We start from the raw sequence: 23,770 nt of genomic DNA on the forward strand, positions 1-23,770 counted from the left end.
TGCATTGGAACGAATAAACTTCTATATTTTCTCTTTTTCCTAAAATATATCACATTGACTTATTTTCATAACAATACATCTTAATATCGAATGTTGGAAAAGGAGATTAAGGATATATTTGAAAAGAACAACAATTGATGTTTTTCTATATATGGATGTTTTCTATTTTAGGTTTAATGGACTCTGAACCTATAAACAATAGTAAAGATAACCATGTGAAAGAAAAGAATGGTACAAAAAATAATAAACATAAATACAGAAATCATCACGATGATGGAGCAATCAAATTAGAACCTAGTAAACGACGGACAAAGGGCAAAAAATCTGTTGTTAAAGATAAATGTGTAATATTATAGTCTTTAGTCCAATGTGATATCATTGTCTGGTATAAGATAATTAGTGCTGTTCCTGACAACAGTAAATATCCAACCATGGATATTAAAGATATGGAAAGACCTGACCAATTGACCAATAGAGAATACTACTATAAGACAGTCTGGTTATGTAACAATTTTCACATTAATCAAGAGAATCACAGGAAAGCAGAAACATGTTTTACTGTGTGTGTGTCAGATGTTTTAAAAAAAATGATGAAGAAAACAAAGAATTTTGTGATATTTTGTATTATGCAGCTTTTTCTGTCTCTTAGAGTCTTAATTTTTTACCCCAGATTTTAAAATGCAGTATAATTTGTATGTGCAACTTTTGTTAAAACACTAAGAATGTATTTTTTATTTTATTTTTTTTATCTTTTTCAAGAACAATAACTGGGTTGGATTATCTCATTTGATACACATGTATGTGCCAAATTTTCCAAATAGAAAAGTGTTGTTTTATAACATGATAAATGATATAATATTATTATAGAGAAATTTCACAATTTGCTCTACATGTAAAATATGAATACTTTCACACATGGGAGATAACTCTGGTAATTCTTTCACAAATTTCATAAGTTTTAGAAAACAATGGTAATAATTATGAAAGGTTGATTAGAAAAATAATAATTATAAGTTAAACAAAACAGTGAACAAAAAAAGAAAACACAGACATGCAATAGCATGTTTATAAATGATATTAAATTGCCAAAGTTATTGTTACCAAATATTACTTTCAAGATTAGAATTAAGTTTTAAGTAAAGGTTTAAATTTTGTTTTTGTAATGCCAGTTATTTCGTTCATTATATATATATATGTTTAAATAAAAAGTACTGATTAAAATTTTATTGGTTTATACATAAATGTGAAGTGATGGTCAAAAGTGCATGATTTAAACAACAAAAATGCCACTATTAACCATGCACATAGGAAAAATTGACTGAAGAAGCAATCTTAGATATCCCATTTGCACATTTTGTTTAAAAGTTGTTAAACATGTTATATTAGGTGTCATATACCTATTAATTGGAAAATCTTGCTTTGAAATGTTTTTGTAACAAATATCCATATTGGTGATTTTGACTTTGTAATCAAACTAATATACACACTTTTTGTCTGCAATCTGAATATGCAAGAAATCATTTGTCAGTGTGAACATATTATGTGAAATGTGAAATGTAACCCTTTCTTATATGATGTGAAGTAAAACTAGATTTCCATACATTTCAATTTGTGTATTGATTGTATAAGGTTGTGCAATATTTCAATTCTATATTCACATTTTATAGGGTAGTTTGATCATAAATTAATGTGATTGTGACCTAAAAGTAGTTGTTCTTTCAAGAGTTGTGTAAATATTGTAATACCTTTGATCTGTATGATTTCTCGCTTACTTGCATTTAGTGTTGACTAATTCCATCACACCAGTCCTCTTATACATTCAGTTTAACATCGAACATAGCCAAAATGTTAGGTCGAATTACTTACGGATTAAGTTTTATATGAAATATATTGGTTTAAAAACTCATATCAAGTGGAATATATGTTATTTTTTACCATTAAAATCCTCTAAAATTCTATATTATTCTGAATAACCATCAGAAATGTTTCAATGAATTTCATTTTATATTGTAACAAATTTTAATTAGATTTCCACTCATAAACAATTATTCATGTACATTTATTATCACAATTACCACTACAATACATGTGACAGACCAAACATTCTCATGCAGAAAACTGTACTTTGTTGTCTTCACTGCTCCACATAGATTCTAATGACTGAAGGGTTCAAATCCATAAAAAGTGGCACTAAAGGGCAATAATCCAAACTTTAGCACAACTATCAAGATCATATGATTTTTATTTTTAAGTTGTAGGCCAGAGGCGGATTAAGGGGGTCAAGAGGGCCCGCCCCCCCCCCCTTTTTTTGAGAAAAAATTTTGGTTGGATATATAGGAAATCACTGAAGTGTGACAGGAGCGGGTCCCCTTTTAAGCTGCAAGTGGTTGGCCACTAATGAAAATTTCTAGATCCACCACTGTAAGCTGTTTGTACTTTTTTTATTTTTAAAGTGGATCCTGTCCTATGACTTAACAAACCTAGCTTTGTTTTTTTAAAAGCTTTTCAATTTCTGCAAGTGTCTGTTATTTCCTCTTAATAATTTGGTACAGTATTTAAGATTTTTTTAAACCTTCAAACAAAAGGGTGAAGGGTATGATAATAGCCAAAATTTTCTTATTGAGGAAAATTATTGATTTGCTGAATATTGACATTATCTTTCTTAAACAGTGATCTATTCAGTGTAAATTTCAGGTCAACCAGATGAATTCTGTTAAGTCATATAAAGGTCTGTTGCAACCCAACTCTTACCTAAATTTCAGTTTATTTAATCAAAATTATGTTTTGTAATTAGTTAATTTGTGTATCAAAGCTGCAAATGTGAGACCTTGATCTCATACTAGAAATCAAAATCAACTTGTCCATCTCTACTCCACTGGTCTCAACTAGAAGGAATATAAAATGTGTGGTTTTTCCATTTTCATGGTCAATGCTTCCTAATCATCTTTAATGGTTTTTATCAAGCAAAACAATTTACAGCAATTTAGGGAAAATCCAAACAGTAACTGAATTCATTGGAAGGATTCCTTGAAAAAGCTTTCAAAGATAAAATTTAGGACCACTGATGGTACTTATATCTAGTGTTGGTACTACAAATGTTTATGTATTCTTATAGTAAGTGAAAATTAAGATAAATAACAAGCAATCAAACTGGTATTTGTGATGTATGTTTTGTTAAAAAATGTTTGTTTTCAAGAATACAACATACCACATCTCACAATCTGTTTGAAAAAGGATTTATTAGATTTAACTGATGAAGAAAAAAAAATGTATAGTTTTATTTTGACTGGTGCTATAGCCTGTAGAATATTGCATTTGATAGAATTGTTTTATATTTTGGTGTATTTATCTGTAGACATGAGTGTTATGCTATATCTTAATATGGAAAACAGTAACAAGGGCATACAATAGTTTCCTGTTGGAATATCATTTTTATACCTGCAAGAGGATGCATGACTGGAACATTTTTATGTACATGGAAATTTTATCCCAAAAATATTGTAGGTTTACTACAATACTAAAATTGACTTGATGTTTTAAATCAGTAAATTTAATTTATTTAATTAATAAGGTACGTTGTATTCTACTTTGAAGTTAAGATCTGAAATAGTTGGAGTGAAATCGTTGGAACCGAAATTTTTTCTGTTAGAAAAAGAAAACTGTTTGTTTCCTGAATTGATATTTATTTCGTTTTCAAAAAAGTCTGTGCATTAACAGTTTAAAGGAGACGAGGTCATATGACTTTGAGATGATTTATAATCTCATGTACAACAATGTATGAAATGTGAAGTAATTTTTTTCTGTACACTGTTTGATCACTTGTTCAGACAGAAATGGAATCTGTTGTATAACAATACACATATCAAATCTATTTATTTTTAAATTGGGACCAGAATGTTATATATTCTATCTTTTTACACAGGGTTTAGTGGAAACAACTGCTGTCTCTAGATTTTATATAATTTATATCATTTTAAAGTTTTTTACACAAATGTTTCATAGTCATAAGTTTTTATATCATGTATAGATCTGTGTCACACTAATAGATCTGTTAATTTTTATTTGTACTAGAACAGTTACTGTACTTCTAAAGTACATGTTGATGAGTGTTTTACATGTTCATATATACATTAAATAATTTGCAAAAAGAATATTTGTTATTTTTATTCCTTTCATATTAGATATAGAGATGACTGATGAAATACTGGAGGTCAAATTATTCAAAATTGAAATAGTGTTAAAAAACTACAATTTAACATCACTTAGTATCAGGAGTGAAAAGTTTCAGTTTATTTATATGATGATGTTGAAATTTCATTGAATAACTAGATGCTTCCAAGAGTCTAAATTGCAGAGTTTGATTTATTTTCTCAAGGAGCAGAAATAGGGCTTAATGGAATACCATAACAAAATAATTTTGCTGGTTTTAAAGATGTGAACAGTAAGAAAAGTTTAGTCTAATGTGATCATTCCTTTTGTTTTGCCTCTGTAACTGATACGTTTGTAGTTGGAGATGTATTGTTCCAGATAACTCCTCCTAGTCTGAATGCTAGGAAGATTTCACTTCACCATAAAAAAAGAAGATGTGGTATGATTGCCAATGAGACAACTGTCCACAAAAGACCAAAATGACACAGACATTAACAACTACAGGTCACCACACAGCCTTCAACAATGATCAAAGCCCATACTGCATAGTCAGCTATAAAAGGCCAGATATGACAATGTAAAATAATTTAAACGGGAAAACTAATGGTCTTATATAAAAGAATAAACGGAAAACAAATATGTCACTAGCTGTTTGTAAATATATTGAACTTGAAGGTGTGCATCTGGTTAGGGTTTTAATTTTTATTAATATTTGCTCTTTTGGGAGATAGTTGAACTTAGTCATTTCTGGAGCATATGGAATGAAGCATTTATGGATAACTCCTGCTACAGTTTGAATGCTAGAGAACTCATCTCTTTTCAAACAGTTTGTACATATATTGAAGGTTTGCATGGTGTCAGGGTTTTGATTTTTGTCGAGCCTGCAACTTTTGTTGCAGAAAGCTCGACATAGGGATAGTGATCTGGCGGCAGTGGCGGTGTTAGCTCACTTCTTAAAAGCTTTATATTTTAGAAGGTAGAAGACCTGGATGCTTCATACTTTGTATATAGATGCCTCATGTTACGAACTTTCTGTCAGTCACATGTCCAATGTCCTTGACCTCATTTTCATGGTTCAGTGACTACTTGAAAAAAAGTTAAGATTTTTTGTAATGTTAAATTCTCTCTTATTATAAGTAATTGGATAACTATATTTGGTATGTGCGTACCTTGCAAGGTCCTCATGCCTGTCAGACAGTTTTCACTTGACCTCGACCTCATTTCATGGATCAGTGAACAAGGTTAAGTTTTCATGGTCAAGTCCATATCTCAGATACTATAAGCAATAAGTCTAGTATATTCGGTGTATGGAAGGACTGTAAGGTGTACATGTCCAACTGGCAGGTGTCATCTGACCTTGACCTCATTTTCATGGTTCAGTGGTTATAGTTAAGTTTTTGTGTTTTGGTCTGTTTTTCTTATACTATATGCAATAGGTCTACTATAATTGGTGTATGGAATGATTGTTAGGTGTACATGTCTAGCTGACAGGTGTCATCTGACCTTGACCTCATTTTCATGGTTCATTGGTAATGGTTAAGTTTTTGTGTTTTGGTCTGTTTTTCTAATACTATATGCAATAGGTCTGCTATAATTAGTGTATGTAACGATTGTAAGGTGTACATGTCTAGCTGACAGGTGTCATCTGACCTTGACCTCATTTTTTATGGTTCAGTGGTCAAAGTTAAGTTTTTTAGTTTTGGTCTATTTTTCTAATACTTTATGCATTAGGTCAACTATATTTGGTGTATGGACATATTTTATGATCTTTATGTCGGTTACGCTGGTTTTATTTGACTTTGACCTCATTTTCACTGTCAATTGCTAAGTTTCAAGTGTTTAAAATTGAGAATGGAAATGGGGAATGTGTCAAAGAGACAACAACCCGACCAAATAAAAAAAAAACAACAGCAGAAGGTCACCAACAGGTCTTCAATGTAGCGAGAAATTCCTGCATCCGGAGGCGTCCTTCAGCTGGCCCCTAAACAAATATATACTAGTTCAGTGATAATGAACGCCATACTAAATTCCGAATTGTACACAAGAAACTAAAATTAAAATAATACAAGACTAACAAAGGCCAGAGGCTCCTGACTTGGGACAGGCGCAAAAATGCGGCGGGGTTTGTGTGTTTTGGTCTGTAATTTTTTTATTTATTTATAAGCAATAAGTCAACTATATTTGTTGTATTGAAGAATTGTTAGCTGTACATGTTTGCCTGGCATGGTTCATCTGACCTTGACCTCATTTTCATGATTGATTGATCAATGTTTCCTTTTCTTGGTTAATGTTGAGTTTATGTGACAGTTGTAATAATGCTTTATATTTAGGTCTATCAAGATAGTATCAAGGATTAGTAAAGAAGGCGAGACATTTCAGTGTGTGCACTCTTGTGAATCATATTTGAACTTTTAGGACAAAGTTTATTGCTCCAAATTTCTAAATGGTTTGAGCAATAACCCCACAAAAGTTGATCCTAACCATCCCTTTATTGTATAAAAACATGCGGTATAATTTCAGCGAGATTCATAAACTTAAACACAAGTTATTGTCTAGAAACTACAAAGATGCTTATTTGGGCCCCTTATTCCTAAACTGATAACCCTAAAAATCAATTCCAACCTTCCTTCAGTAGTACTGAACCTTCTGGTAAAAAAATCTTGAGATCCAATTGCTTAAACTAACGTTATTGTCCGGACACTAAATGTGTCTTCGGACACAGACGCAGACCCAGACGACATGATAGCATTATACAAGGTAATTTTTTTTTGTGGTCGTATAAAAATGAGAAAACAAGAAACACTTATAAACCACATAAACAAATGACAACCACTGAACAGCAGGTTCCCCATTTCGGACAAGTGCAAACAAATGCAGCAGGTTTAACACATTTTAACAGGTGCCCTAATCTTGTTTAACATCTCTACTTGACATGAGTCCAGATGCTGAAGCACACACTGATACCTAAACAGCCCACCATTCAACTTTAATTAAACTGTTTTGAAGTTAAAAGCAATGCACAAGTAAACATTTAAAAAACTACAACTTTTGTGGTCAGTAAATATTAATAATAATCCTTTCGATGGTCTTTTTTCATGTTGCTAAGGACTGCATACCAAAAGCAGTACGTTAACTGGAAACATCAATTACTAAAAATATTCAATAATGTAATGCAAGAATAAGTAGGTTTTTTTTAATTTTATTTTTAACAATCAAAAAATTATAACAATGGAGTTGTTTAAAAATAACAATAACTATAAAATACCATTTTTCTCAGGAAAGTTACAACTATCAGTAATCATTTCTTTTAATTTTTTGCGAACCATTTTTTGATCATCGGCAGTACATTCTAAAATAATTCCCTGAAATCTATAATCAACAACAGTTCCTTCATCTTCAGCACATGCATTTAAATAGGATTTTGCCGTTTCAATGGCTGATGGTTTTCCTGATTTCATCTGTGCTTTTAAATTTTGTAAAATTTCATTTATTTTTTGAAGAGCGTTTTCCTGAAGGTCATTTCTTGGAGTTGTTATACTGACTTCAATTGTTAAACATCTACAGATAAGCCTTTCTGCATTTGCCTCTATTTCTTCTTTTTCATCTGAAAAAAAATATCAGTTTGAATAAAAGAAATATATTCAAAGTATTGAACCATACAACTCTGATATCACAAGATGTTTTTTTAACAATCTCTGGCAATTTATAGCTTTGGCATATTGTAAAAGTACTAGTAATGACATTTAGTCTTGTGGAAGACCATATTTTGACCTTTTGAGTTTTTAGTGTAATTAGGTTGCTGTTTGATTGGTATACTTCTTTTATTCAAATCAATAAAAAGATTTCTTAAATGTTCTAAGTGAAGCCAAATTTTTCGGCCTAACAATGACTTCCTAGGTAAATTTTTCAATTGAAAAGCTATTCAGGATCAGTTTACGTACATTTTGAATGTTGCTCAAGTTTAAAATGTTAAAAATGATTTATGCAAGTATAATTTACATTTCAAAATATTCAAGATAATTGATTTATAGACTACGGGATAGTGTACATTGATGATTCTAAGAAATGTTTTAAAACTTCTCGTGCAAGATCAGTTATTCCATTCTGTAGTAATTTTATTTAAAATATTTCTTCTATCCTGATTGACTTGTTGTATACATAAAGAAATATATGTCTTTTAGTTTCAGGGTATTGTTGTTGTACAAGTAATTTCTTTTACCATGTTTACTAGATAAACAAAGAATTTGTCTTAAATAGAATTTTCCCATGTGGACTGACACTTGACATCTTAAATTTACCAATTATTTTACATAGTTATGGGTAAAATGCCAAAATATCTACAATTGTAAATAACAACACTCTTTGGATATTAAAACTCAAGTGATCTTTTAAAAACATTAATAAGAGCAATTTTGGAATCACTTAAAGATCTATCAAATGGTGTACAGATGTCTATATATCAGTTTCTCCTTTAATCTTTAATAGAAATTAACATTAAATTGCTACTCAAACAATGTCTAATGAAAACTGACCAAGATTTTGGAAGTTTCCTGCAGTTACATCCGTTTAGGCAAGATCAAATAAATATTTGCTTTACGTTACTTTTTATGGTACATACTGTTTACATAGAGGGGACATGATCATCGCTTTATGGCATCCTTTCTTCAGAAAAAAATATAGAAAAGATTTATAAATTTCAAAATTAAAGCATATATATATATATGTCTATTCCATGCAGTGTACTTAAGATAAATATAAGTATAGGCTTTTTTTTCTTCGTTGTGAATACCACTGTCACCTTTATATAATTGTAATCAATTTAACTATTCAATGTCAGTTTATTGTCTTAATTTTGTATGCCACAACCATTTAATGTAAAAGTGTTTAACAGTTTGTGCTAATTAATATTGTCTATTGTTTAAAAGATGTTAATGTTTAGTATTTGTTCCAAAGAAATAAAATGATGTTCAACGTTTTCTGGGGAACTTTTGCTACGAAAAGGAAGGACAAATATCTGTTGACAGCATTTTAAGTAAATGCTGTTATAAGGCTGCATACTAGGATTTGCAGGAAAAGCCATCGAACTAAAAAGCTACATTCTTATCTATATACATGTACATATGTACTTATGTATGTATAAATGTTTAAATTATCATTGCTATGTTCATTCAATAATTTTGTGTTCATAATGATATACATTTTTTTTGTCAAATATGTGAACCGAATTATACAGGGTAATGAAGAGAAGAGTGTCCAAATGCATTGTATACAGACAATTTGCAAAGAATTTGAAAGATGTTAAAATCTGTGGCTAACATTGAAAGTTATTTTATGGTTACTGTCCATTTCCGTATGAAATTGGGTCCTCCTCTAGATATCCATATACAGTTTGTGGCAATTGTCTTAATAGTGAAAAAAATCATTGCTTATTGTTACTTCATGAACTTTTTGCGTGTAACTTACATTGTAGTCAAAATAATTATGACTTCTGGCAAGGCTATTTTAAATTTTTTCTGGGACGCATTCCTACGTAGAAAAGGTAGGAGTGCGTCCCAGAATTATTTGGACTATGGGCATGATGGGATGGGTAACTGTACCCAGCGGCAGTGCCATATTTATCATTTTTTATAGGGCTTCTGTACAATTAATGGTAAATATGATCCAAAGGACTGTTTTTAAGGTTATGGTTGTATTTTCACCTCAAAAACTACTCTGTGTGCAGACTTACCTGTGCTGTTTGGAAAGTTTTAAGGTCTAGCATCCACTAAATATATAAATGTTAAATGCATTTTGTGTTTAAGAAAGATCAAATCTTTCTTGGTTTGATGGGCATTTTTTTTCCTATATGCAGAAGGTGTAAAAATAAACATACACCTGAATTACTTTGAAACTGTCCACTGAGATAAACTCTTTAACTCACCTATAGTTGTGAAGAAACCTATTTTCCATGTCAATTAAGGACAATCAAAACAATACATTCATGGGGACAATTTAGAACTGGTTGACTCAGCAAAATATATAGGCATCACAATCCACAAAACTATTAATTGGAACACCCACATAGAGAGTATAGCTAAAAAGGCTATATCAACCAGGGCCTTCATCCAAAGAAATCTTCAGCACTGTCCCCAACAAACAAAAGCTGTATGCTACAAAACGCAAGTAAGACCATTGCTAAAGTATGCTCAGTCTGTGACCATTCGCCAACCTTAACATACAGAAATTAGAAAGTGTGCAAAGAAGATCAGCCTGTTGTGTATTGAACATTTAAACTACCAAAAAACCAGCAGTGTAACATCAATGCTAAAAACTCTACAGTGGCAACCACTAGCTGAGAGGAGGGCAAACTGCAAAGCAGCAATGATGTACAGGATAGTAAATGGCCTCATAGCAATACCAACGCTAGAGCTACACACTACATCATCTGTAGCAACAAACAACACAATTTCTCGTACCCTATGCCAGAACTTCATTATACAGGCATTCCTTTTTTCCCAGACAGCATACGGATAAGGAACAGCCTCCCACAACCTTTGATGGACAGTACCTCACTAGATGGTTTCTAGTAGGGGTACTGTTCTGCACCATCAGACGGATTTTAACTTGCATCTTTGTTGTCAGTTTTTACCTGAGGGAGCATCTCAAAGTTGCACCACAACTTAGTTAATTTTCCCACCTTATGCATAAAGGAAAAAAAATGCTCATCAAAATGCAAAAGAGATTTCATCTTTCTGCAGCACAAAATGCATTTAACCTTTATATATCTAGTGGATGCCAGGCATTAAAACTTTTCCAGGTAAGTCAATCAGTCAGGGGTATTACTTGTACAAGTTAATTTTATTTGCTTGAAGAAGTAAACAAAAAAATACATATACATTTATAAGTAAATAAATAATGTTTGAATAATCTCCATAATCTCTATATCACAATAAAAAAGTTATAAAATTTGTGTTTTCATGATCATAACTTTAAAAAATGTAATTATAAGTATTGAATGCTTCTTTTTGTAACTTCATAGGGGAATGCTAGTCAATTCGTTCCAAACCAGTTCGTTCCAGATTTGGACAATTCGTACCAAGTCAATTGTCAATTCGTACCAACTGATTTATTTTATTATTAATCATGCAGACTTAACAATTTGTTCCAACTGATTTAGTTCATTATTAATCAGAGTTAACAATTTGTTCCAACTTTATTATAATGTTTGTGTTCGTAAATCAACCCACTGTTCATGGCAAAAATTGTCAATTCCTTGTCATTTTTTTTATGTATATTTCATATAATAGATCGTTTTTCAATCAGTCTAAACAATTTGTTCCAACTTTCTTTCACTGTTTATGTCCGTATATCACTGTTTTTGTGTAAATCAACCTATAGTTCACGGCAAAAATCATCAATTTCTTGTCAATTTTTATGTATCATATTTTATATTTTCATATTAAAAGATCCTTTTTCAGCAATATCTTTGAAAGCTTTTATGGTTCGATTTTAACAAATATTTATGTTGAAAAACGCAGATTTATATGTACAATATTTGTTTATTTAGACATAGTTTTTTTGGGTTGTCTTTGTTTTTTCCCTTTTCTTGTCAGCTTATATCATATTTCGGGATAATCTGAATCTTTTGCAATAAAAAAAAATAAGTTTAAGGTTTACAAGTTTATTTGATATCATGTCATTGACACATATATATTAATAACAAAATATAACAACAATTCATTGATAATTGTTCAAAAGTCTTGCAGTTTTTCAGAAAGTTCTACTAGTCAATGGATGGCACAACGATAAGAGCAACGGATGACATCAGCTGGCTTACTGTTAGTTGCTGGCTTCTGTAGCTGTCCCACAGCTCCATCAGCTTGGACTGGGACCTCTTTGTGGCTGCTCTTTGGTAGCGCGTCAGTTTGTGCTCCGACACTAACTGGATCTGCATGGGTAGTTACCTGGCTTCATCACTTAATACTTTCAGCATCACATACAAGTGAAGGCTGGCACCCTTGGCCTTGCGGTTTAGTCTGTTGTGCCAGCCTTCCACGTCGTTGTTAGTACGAATGGGTTGGCCAAAAACAAACAACACACGAAGATTCCATGATGGAATGTAAAAACAATATCTGGAATTAGGAATCTTTTATAGCATCTATGTTTCATATATATGGTTTTTTTTTATTGGTTTGGAAGAAGTTGACCTATCAAAAATATGTATTCTATTTTCCACACCTCCAAGCCCACAATTTTGTTTCTTTTGTTTTTTATATTTCTTTGAAGTTACTTTTTTCGGTTTCGTACAGGAAACTGAGTAAAATTTTATATTGTAAAACATACACAATCGGTACTCACAAACTGTATAACATATGTATAATATGTAACTGATATTTCTGACGTTTGTTATTTATGTGTATGTTAACGCTATATACAACTTGTAAACTGTATATTTATGCATATTATACTGATAAACTGTATTGTTTAAAGTAAATACAGAATTGAGTAGTCACGATGCACGTAAGAAAAACATAGTGAATGTGGTATGGCTTTACTTATTATTAACAAGCATTTGGGACCCAAGCTATGACCCAAGCTAAGTGCGATATAATTCTTTTGATGACTGCATAAACAACTATTATGCGCACATCATTGGAATACAATAATCAATTATAATGATAACGAATTCTTTGAAAATAACACTAGGTAGTACTTTGTTCATTTTTAAAATATTAAATTGTCATGAAATACTTAATAATTAATTATTACCAATATATCATACCCTATGCAAATGGTTATTATTGTTAATACTGTTCTTGAATAAGTTGGAACGAACTGACAAGTTTTGGAAAAAGTTGGAAAGAATTGTTCAAGCAACTTGGGAAGAATTTGTTGGGACGAATCGGAGTTGGAACGAATCATCCAGATACCTCATAGGGTTGTAAAAGCGTTGACCGTGCACACATTTTTAGAATGAAGCGCTTCTGCGCTTCATACAAAATGTACTTCGGTCAACGCTTTTACACCCCAATGAATTTACAAAAAGAAGCATTCTATTCTTAAATATTTTTTTTACTTGAATAAGTAGTACCCTAGACCGAATAATCTGTCGTCTAAAAGCATTTTTGTTGTTGGTGCTTTTGTGACGACAGATTGTTTAACAAAAGCACCAACCAAAAGAAAAGCTTAGACACAACAGATTATTCGGTCTAGTAGTACCCCTGACTGTCTAGATCTGTACTCAAGAGTAGTTTTTGGCTTGTATAAATACACCCATATTTGTCCGTTTGTTATGATGAACTTTAATGTCACCCACACACACTCTTATATAGGTTCCAAGATATGTTGTTTACCAGTTGAAATTTCTAGGTTGAGATCATTGTCCTGTATTTTTTGGAGAGTTGCTAGAATTGTTTCTCTTTCTTGCTCCATTGCAATAGCCTGTTCTCTCAATTTTTCAACCCTCCTTTCCACATCGTCCATTAAATTACTTAAGTATGATTCCGAATTTTCAGATATTTGATCACATCCTGGGTATTCAATACTAAGAAGTTTTTCTTTAGCTGCCATAATGTCTTTTAAACTAGAAAGTGAAGAGAACAACAAACAGTTTTTAATTTCCGTACATTTTAAAAGACCGGTACGTTGTATGATTAGAAGTTTTCACTAGCTTCCTGTCGACAGGACAAGGTCATTTGTTTTTGGATTGAAGAATCTTTGAAAATCACAAAAGGTCAAGATTTTATTTTTAAAAACAGAAGAATCTGTCTGCTAGATTTAATTATGATTTGTTCTTTACTTATTATTTAATTTTTACTTCCTTTTAAGTTCAAATATAAAAAAGAAGATGTGGAATGAGAGAAAGTTCTCTCCACAAAACTGTCAAAAGTCCACAAATGACACAGAAATTAACAACTGTAGGTCACCGTACGAACTTCAACAATGAGCAAAGCCCATAAGTTGTCCCTAGAACCTTCTACAATGAGCGCATACCATAAGTTGTCCTTAGACTGGCTAGAGGCTGAGCCTTCACCTGTCACAGGAGGTTGTAAATTATATATTCTTGTAAGCAATAAGATAAGTTAGTCCAAATAATTATGACGATCTTGAAAAGCAATTATACTGCAGTCCCACTAGGCCCCGATCATACTACGATCTGTGTAAAAAAGGAAAATTAATTTGTTCTTGTAATCCTCGGGAAATCGTGGTACCGGGTGCTTGGGTGTATGATAGATATTTATTTTGGATTTTTTGTTGATTAAAATAGTCAATTTTCTATATATACTACATATTTATCACTACTGTTCATGTCTCAACTAGTTTTAAGTGATTTAAACGACTCAGAGAACAAACTAATTTTACTATCTAATCTATACTAACACTAAGAAACAAAGGAATGATAGCTAGTCAGTTTCTGAAATCTTGATATAGAGCATTGATCCACACAAATAATTAGATTTCCTGATACTTAAAAGTTTTATTTAAAAATTTGTATTATTTCAGGGGTTCACAATGCCAGATGCAACACGAGGAATTTATTTGGGACTTACTGAGGTTTGTTTATTTCTAGTTTCCAGTATACCTTCATATATGTAGGACTTGTGATGATTATTCTGAAACTTTGATGGTCACACTGATCTGCTATGGTTTGATTCTAAAGTGTGTGTGTCTTGATCACCATCACACATCAACATCCTCATCACATCTCTGGGTCCTACTAATATATTAATATGTGATGTACACTGTGCCATATACATGAAGTAATGTGTTATATTTTGATTCATACTTCTTAAATCACCTTTTCAACAGAAATGTGAGCTTTTGCCATTGTCTGTTGTCATCCTCCTCTGTTCAGTGTTTACTATTTCAAAAATATTCTAATCTGAAACTGTTGTACCAATTTTAACCAAACTTCAGCTGAATGATTCTTAGGGTATCTAGAATAAGTTTTTGTTTTATTTTCTGTTTAATATAAAAAAACATGATCACCATGGCTCAAATTAGAACACGGGGGTAAAATGTAGTTTTTGGCTTATAATAATAAATATCCCAAAATCTAAAGCATTAAGAGCAAATCTGTGTGGGTAAAAATAAAATGTTCGTTAGGGAGGGAAAGTTTTATCAGCTCATTTTCAGATAGATCTAACAACCAATTGTTGGGTTGCTGCTACTAAATTGGTAATTTTAAGGAAATTTTGAGGTTTTAGGTTATCATCTTGAATGTTATCATCATGATCATAGATAAAGATAAATTGTTAACAGAAAAATTGTTCAGCAAGGTAAGATCCACTAATGACTTTTTATATGACCAAAATTGTCATTTAACCCCTAAATGAGTTATATTGTCCTTCAAAGACAAATTTTTACAATTTGTTGATTGCTCATTTAGTTAGCTTACTTTAAAAACTACTGAATCAATATCAGCCAAACTCAAGGACTAAATGAGTTTCAGAGTACATGTATCTAGCAAAATTTTGTATTTTGTTTCCTTTTACATTATCATGATCATGTTCATGAACATAGCCCAACTATGGCTATAATGGTAAAATGCATTTTTTGCTTTTGAAGAAAAAAAGACAGATATATAGAACATTTAAATGGCATTCTTAATGATATATATGTTGAAAAGCACAAAATATCATTGATGAAAGGTTTAAGCAAAAATTACAGGTGAGCAATTCAGGCTCTTGAGGGCGTCTTGTTTTTTAATTTTACCCAAGTTTGTGTTGTAAAATTCTTATTTGTTCACACTATATGTAATTTCTAGATTGTAAACACTATATGTAATTTCTAGATTTTACACTATATATGATTTGTTCTTCATTCAATACACAGCATCTGGACATACTTAGAAACTTTTTGTTACAGCGTTGCAATCTAGTTATTGGGGTATTTTATTTGGTGCACACTCTAAGCATCACAAGTTTTTAGAGCTTTTGAAACTGACATAGACAAATACATATAAATGTAAATCTGTAAGACAACCAACATACTGAGAAACTAGTAATTGTATGAGATATATTGTGTTTCAAAATGAAACAGCTTTGTATTATATCTGTGGTTGATTTTTGTCTAACTAGTACAATTCAAATGTTAGAACAGATACATGTAAGCTTTATATCATTTTAAGTGAAAACTCCTGACTAAATTTAGTTGTTAGTGCTTGTAAATACTTTTTATTATTTCAGCCCTTTAGGGATCAAAAACGTGAAAAACCACCAGTGCCGTATTACAGGAGAGGTATAAATAGATTACTGAGGGTTTGGGATCAACATTATCCTGGACTTGGTGCTGGATTTGGTTTACCCCTGATTTACACACCTTTAACACCTGTAACTTCACAGTGGTACCATTGTCAACGAGATAGTAAGTGTGCAGACCATGAGATGGATTACTACAGATGTGCAAGTCAAGTTGGCCTGAGAAATGTACAGACAGGCAGAGAATGTCTAGCTGAATATGAAGATTTTAAAGAATGTATCAGTGGTTTTAAATCAGTAAGTCATAGGGTTTTTGAAAAATCCTGAATTAGAATTTGTGTTTTATGGTCAAAATTAACAGACATGTTTTCAGATTCTAGATGGGAAGGGTGTACATGTACAGGGGAAATGACTTGTCAACTGCAGATTGGTCAGAGTCAAAAGAAAGGGACATTTGACAAATCTGGAAATTTGAAAATATATTTACAATGTCAATACCCGTAACCTCATAATAAAAATCTTACTTCATGCCTAAAAATCCCACTAATATGTCCACTAGTACACTGTGCAAATTTTCATGCCTTTAACCATAAAGTGATCGATTTAAGGCCGTACGTTGACCTATAATGGTTAACTTTTATCAATTGTTATTTGGATGGAGAGTTGTCTCATTGGCACTCACACCACATTTTCTTATATCTTATTAATCTGACATAGACTACCGGTATACAAAACAAAGAACAAGAAAGTAGTATGATTTAAACTAACAGTTAGAATTATAGTTGTAGTTTTCTTCACATGGTTTAATATATATAAAACATATATGCTGAACATTTAGGGAAATGTTTTGTTGAAAAATAATTATTTTCATAAGTATACATTATTGCAATCCCCTATCATTGTTAGTTAGATGATTATCTCCCTTTAATACTATATTACATGAAAAGCCTTACAAGCTTAAAAAATTACATGTTATTAAAAAAACTTATACATAACCTTGTCTCTGTTGGATAGTTGTATTATTGGCAATCATTCCACATTTTCTTATTTTCAAAATTATATTGTACTGTGATTAAAATGCATTGACATATGTCCAATCATAAATGGAGATTCATACTTATTTAAGCTGGTCAAAACAACACATTGAACATACTGGAGAGTTAGATGACTGGATGGCTGGTAGAAAATATTATTTCTAGAAATGAAGGGAGGATAAAAGTATCAGTCAACTAATTTATTTCATGGCTTGGTTTGCTAAACTCAACTGGGTAGTGTCTGTAGGTCTTTTGTGTTCCTAAAAACACATTCTAATAATTTTTTGTTGTTGCATTTTTGCAGATGGAAAGGCGATGGGAGATGGATAGAGAAAGACACAGACAAGGAAGAGCTTATATTGACCCACCACCACAATTTACATGTGTTAGACCTTTCAATAGAGGACAAACAATGCATCTGGTTTAAAAGACTTCTTTATTTGTTATTTTATTCGTAGTGTATATTTGTTTGAATTAAGTGATTGTATTAAAAATAATTGGAAAATTCATTTTTGTATCTTGAATTAATGATCGTACAGATTTTTCCTTCATGTATTGTCATAGGTTGAAAAAGATCGATTATTAGTGATTATGGATGCAAGAAAAAAAACATGTTCAATTCCAAAAGAAAATCAACAGATAAATTAAAAACCTTGAAAGTCAATTTGAGAAACTAAAAAATACAGCAAGGACATAAAAGTTACTAATGGGTATATTAAAATGACATCTTTTAAAAGTGTTAGGACTTCCTGTTACTTAAAACTATAATAGAAAACACAGACTACATGATAATCTATACCAGTACAAGAAATACAAAACATGTTAGGTTTTGTAATTTTGCTATAAAGACCTATTACTGACCTTACTTTTAACAGACAAATTCACACATTCCGAAAGAACAATATTACAGTCTCGAGATTTTTATTATCCCTACAAAAGTAAGTTGGGAGAGGCAATAAAAAAGAATATGTTTGTTAGCTTTAACCCTACCTACCCAGAATATAGCTGCCTACTCAAAATAATTATTGTCCTGATGTGAAAAAGTTTTTTTTATTTATTTAGATAGACATGAAGACTAGAAACATCTGAATCTTCAATTTTTCTTTCCAGAAAAAACCTACTCACCCACTTTATCCATCTTTGGGTAGGATTTAGGCAAACTAAAATATTTTTTAGTGTAGTCTTGAGACTTAATCTTGCTGTTCCTTGTGAAAAAGTGAGAAGATACTAAGTAAGAATTTTTTTCAGCAGGCAACACCATCACAAAAAAGAAAATCACCATAAGATAGAAATATAAACATCACACAGAAAAATAAGGATTGAGCATCACAAACACCATTAGACAAAACTGCACACACTAAAATATGTCGCCTTCTTTACTTAAAACCGTTGATATAATATTGATAGTCCTAAATATAAAGTCATTTTTAATACAACTTTCATATGATCATAGAAAATGAGGCCAAGGTCATATAAACATAAGGTGAAACACCACTAATTTAGGCCCAGCCAGAAAGCACCTACCAGAAAGTAGTACATATTTAACACAAAATAGTTCCTAAGCATGAGTAATTTTCAAAATATGTAGAATATTTAGGTATTTTTGGTATCAAATGAAAGCTGAAGGACTGGTGATCATTGTAGAACACTTTTGGACTAATAATTTTGAATATTAAAAAAACTGCACCAAATTTTAAAAAGAGGGTACATTTTGTCTGTTTGTCAGATCTGAAGTACCTGTTTTGGTACATCTGAAGTTCCAGGAACTAGTTCTTTCTTATATGCCATTAAAGGTTTGTTGATTTTTTCAGTTTAAGACACCATAAAGTGTTGCTTTAAAATGCAATGATTGCCACTTTATTTGAACTTAGAATAAAAGAGGTGTGCCTGCTTGAAACGGAGGAATTTAACATAGAAAGCAATATGACCATGAATTAGTGGTGCACTTCCATAATGAAAAATACATGTACACTTACTAGGAATATATAGTTTCTAAGAAACAAGACTAATGAACCATGAAAATGAGGTCATGGACAAGGAACATGTGAAAGACGGAAACTTCGTAACACGAGGCAACTATATACAAAGTATGAAGCATTCAGGTCTTCCAACTGCTTAAATATAAAACTTTTAAGAAATCAGTTAACACTGCCATCGGATTACTATCCCTATGTCGAGCTTTCTGCAACAAAAGTTGCAAGCTCGACAAAAACATGGAAAACTCTGGTGTTCAGGAAGGGTCAGCTGTACACTTGTAACACACTTGTTACTTTTGTTTAAATACATTCATATTCAATGATAAGACATCCATCAAAAGAGGATTGATAAATGTATATTTTCTAATAAGACATTCAACAATACAAATACCATTAGTACATTAAAATACTTTTACTTTTAGACTTGAAAGAATGTGAAAATTAGATATGAAAACAAGGGTTATCAGGACTAAGGACAAGCAAAAATAACCAGAATAGACAATATGGAAATGGGGAATGTGTCAAAGAGACAACATATCCCCACAATAGAAAAAACAACAGCAGAAGGTCACAAACAGGTCTTCAATGTAGCGAGAAATTTCAGCACCCGGAGGCGTCCTTCAGCTTCAGCTGGCCCCTAAACAAATATATACTAGTTCAGTGATAATGAACACCATACTAATTTCTAAATTGTACAGAAGAAACTAAAATTAAAATAATACAAGACTAACAAAGGCCAGAGACTCCTGACTTGGGACAGGCGCAAAATTGCGTCGGGGTTAAACATGTTTATGAGATCTCAACCCTCCCCCTATACCTCTAGCCAATGTAGAAAACTAAACGCATAATAATACGCACATTAAAATTCAGTTCAAATGAGGTCCGAGACTGATGTCATGAGCATTGAATAAAAAAAATTACACAAAAAACATTACTAAAAACTAGTGTTGTCAAATAGCACACTTTTGCCTAACCGGTTACTCGGATAATCGTTTGACCAATTAACCAGTTAACCGGTAGATTAAGTTGATGTTTGAAGGACTTATCTATAGTACCCTACACATAAATATAAGAAGATGTGGTATGAGTGTCAATGTGACAACTCTCCATCCAAGTCATAAATTTACATTTTTATAGTACGTACGATGAATTGAAGTTTTTCCTTTGGCATTATAAGGCTTGTCTGTGAGGATTCCTGGCAAAGTTTTACTTTTAATATTCATATACATCGTATCAACTATGAGGTTTGTACTAACTTCAGATTGAAAAATTAAAAAAAAATTCTTCATCTCATAGAATTGAATATGTCTGAAACCAGTTCTTCTTTTATTTTCACCTATTGTCTCCGAAAAAATGTGGAGTGTTTCTATTTGAATTATTTTAGCATGTTATTCATACTATCAAGTATACATTGAGTACATTCACAATTTTTTAGTTAGCCTTTCTTTTAAAGTATGACAAAATGCTCATTGTTGAAGGCTGTTCGGTGACCTATAGTTGTTAATGTCTGTGTCATTTTGGTCTCTTGTGGTTAGTTGTTTCATTGGCAATCATACCACATCTTCTTTTTTATAAAACCTTGCACATTCAGATGTGGGTCAAGATCAAAAATGAAATACTGAAGTATATCGTAAAATTCTATCGAATTATTGATTTAAAGTTACTGTATACTAATACCTTCCTGGACTAATAGACATGTTCTAATTAATTCTATGTTTTTCAAATTAACAATATCAAGTAATATTATACAATTACTGTCTTTTGGTGAGGTAAATGTGTGGTTTTATTGACTTTTGAAAAACTGATATTCACTGAGGCCAACGGCCGAAGTGATTATCAGTTTTTCAAAAGTCAATAAAACCACATATTTACCGAAACAAAAGACAGTAAATGTTTTATTCCATATTACGAGAGAAATTAATGTAATGGAAAATATTTACCAAAACCAATTGTACATCAAACGTTTTTTACCAAAATTATACACGTAAAAGCACGCAACGTTTTGCCCGGTGAATATCCTTTTTCCGCAGGTGAATATGCTTATTTATTCAAAATCCAATTCATATAGAAAAACCTACTAATATTTTACCAATATGGAATAAACTGGACAATTGATCTGACAGATTAATTACCAGGACGATAATTTTTAAATATAACATAACTATTTAATGATTTCAATACACATTTATATCAAATCTATTAAAAATTTAAAAAAGTCTGGTTAACTGGTTAGCCTTTTTGGTATTCGGTCCTTCAGACTGTTAGCCATTGACAACACTACTAAAACCTAAAGTAATTGCAACACAAAAACCTTTTGAATCATTACCAGGGATGAAATACTAGAAAGCTTTTAAGACCCTAGAGAAGGTTAAACAGTTCTTGCGTCCCTTATGGCACCTATTGTGTTATTCATGATAAGTAAATATCTGTGAAAAAGTCTCATTTGGTAATGTTACAAAGTCTATTTTAGTATTGTTACAGTTTCATTTGGTATTGCTATTGGTAGTGTAACAATCGAAATAAAGGGCTGCGCTTTAGCACATGATACGCCTGTTGCTCTTTTAACTTGTCTTTTATGCTTTAAATGAATTTATATGATCAACTAGAAATAGTGTGAGCCTGTGAGCCATCATACAAAGGATCTGTTTTCACCGTTAAATGTCCGGTTGTTTTCGAATTTTATTTTTAATAAGACAGCATAAAATGTAAAATCTGACGAAATTGGTATAGTTGATGTAAAATCTAATATTTATACAAATCAAAAGTGATGTAACATTAATATATTCACTTAAGTTTCACCAAAGTTGCATAAAATCCCCCTTTTTTAAGTATAAAAATTCTTTACTTAAGAAAACATAAAATCTAAAATTTATAAAATGGAAAGGGAGCTTACATCAATAGATATAAACAATTCACCAAAGTTTCATGGACATTGGTGAAAGCCTTTTTGAGTTATTGTCCGAAGTGTTGACGACGGACCCCCTTTTTTTATGAATAAAACCCCATAAATCCAAAACTTAAAATCTGAAATTAAAAAAAAACGAAAGGGAGCTTACGCCAAAGATATAAACAATTCACTTAAGTTTCATGGAAATTGGTGAAAGCGTTTTTTGAGTTATTGTCTGAAGTGTGGACGACGGACCCCCTTTTTTATGAATAAAACCCCATAAATCCAAAACTTAAAATCTGAAATTAAAAAAAAACGAAAGGGAGCTTACGTCAATAGATATAAACAATTCACTTAAGTTTCATGGAAATTGGTGAAAGTGTTTTTGAGTTATTGTACGAAGTGTGGACGACGGACAGACCTACGGACAGACAGACGGACAGACAACGGTATACCATAATGCGTCCCGTCTAAAATACGACCGGCGTACAAAAAAGAGGACATAAGGTTATCATAAGTGATCATATCCTTTGTCATCTAAAACATATATATTTAATCAACCAAATCATGATGGCACCTGTATCACCTACAAAGGGATGACTTCAGTTTTACAACTTTGAACTCTTGATGCAATATAGCTTTCTAGTTTTTGTATCAAAGTTTAATTATCAACTGCTCCTTATTGCCAAACTTCTAGATATATGTCTAGATATGAAGCAGGGCTAAATGAATCTATTGAATCCTTTTTTTTCAAATACATGAGAAAGATACAGTCACCATTGTCACCAAACTTGAATTATTTTGCTAAAATCAGAGTTTTTTGGTTGTGTTCCTGTTGCTCATTCTTTGGTTTTCTATGTTGTTTTATGTACTATGGTTTGTCTTTTCAATGTCTTTTTTATGTTTAGCCATGGTGGTATCAGTTTATTTTCGACTTATGAGTTTGAATGTCCCTTTGGTATCCTTGCCTTTCTTTTAGCTAAAGGACATCATCTTATTTAGAATAAAGTGATATTGGAAAATGCTGGCTTCTTATATTTTTCTTTAGAAACTGTATAAATTAAAGTCTATCTCAAAATATTAAAGTTTGAAAATACACAGTTTTTTCTCTATGGGAATGTGATTGTATGGTGAAAAACCTTTCCTCCAAATGTAACAAATATGTCATTCAAATTTCAACTTTGATTTGGAAAAAAAGTTTTTCTGCCAGAAGGGGTATGACCTCTAGATCACACAATTCTAGTTTTCTCTCCATTGACCATTCTGTTTTGTGAAACAAAGTTGGACCAATTATATCAATCTATCATTAATAAGACCTTCCAATGTTGCTGCGAGATATTAGTGTATTTATAGAACTGCACGTTTCCCCACATTGGTTGCTTCTTCATAACTATTGAGCAGTTTTAAAAACCACTTTTGTACATAAAGTCATTCTATTAATTAAAAATGTTTCTCAAAATTTGTCACTTTTTACAAGAATGCACAAGCTGAAATGTTATGCCTGCTTGATTTAATTTTATGTTGAAATCAGTAATATGAAGGTTC

General features: G+C 31.5%; 3 protein-coding genes across 8 annotated transcripts in view; 2 read left to right on the forward strand and 1 right to left on the reverse strand.

The window, feature by feature from the left end:
* LOC134688189 (ras-related protein Rab-23-like) overlaps positions 1-4,151 on the forward strand; it is a 31,316-nt gene extending 27,165 nt beyond the window's left edge. For all 6 annotated transcript variants that reach the window (XM_063548663.1, XM_063548675.1, XM_063548670.1 and 3 more), the window contains one exon: positions 172-4,151. In XM_063548663.1, the coding sequence (XP_063404733.1) occupies positions 172-356 (185 nt within the window). In that variant the 3' untranslated portion in view covers positions 357-4,151. The remainder of the gene's footprint in view (positions 1-171) is intronic.
* Positions 4,152-7,332: 3,181 nt separating this feature from the next.
* Positions 7,333-13,782, reverse strand: LOC134688222 (uncharacterized). Its single transcript, XM_063548711.1, has 2 exons — positions 13,482-13,782; positions 7,333-7,753 (listed from the first exon to the last, which is right to left on the reverse strand). Exons 1-2 carry the CDS (start codon positions 13,696-13,698, stop codon positions 7,404-7,406), a joined length of 567 nt encoding a protein of 188 aa, XP_063404781.1. The 5' UTR covers positions 13,699-13,782; the 3' UTR covers positions 7,333-7,403.
* Positions 13,771-17,871, forward strand: LOC134688228 (uncharacterized). The gene is made up of 4 exons (XM_063548725.1): positions 13,771-13,861; positions 14,632-14,682; positions 16,317-16,625; positions 17,667-17,871. The coding sequence occupies exons 2-4, from the start codon at positions 14,641-14,643 to the stop codon at positions 17,787-17,789; spliced, it is 474 nt and encodes a 157-aa protein (XP_063404795.1). The 5' UTR covers positions 13,771-13,861; positions 14,632-14,640; the 3' UTR covers positions 17,790-17,871.
* The last annotated feature ends 5,899 nt before the right edge of the window (positions 17,872-23,770 follow it).

The sequence above is a fragment of the Mytilus trossulus genome, chromosome 1, assembly GCF_036588685.1.
Source record: "Mytilus trossulus isolate FHL-02 chromosome 1, PNRI_Mtr1.1.1.hap1, whole genome shotgun sequence".
Lineage (NCBI taxonomy): Eukaryota > Metazoa > Mollusca > Bivalvia > Mytilida > Mytilidae > Mytilus > Mytilus trossulus.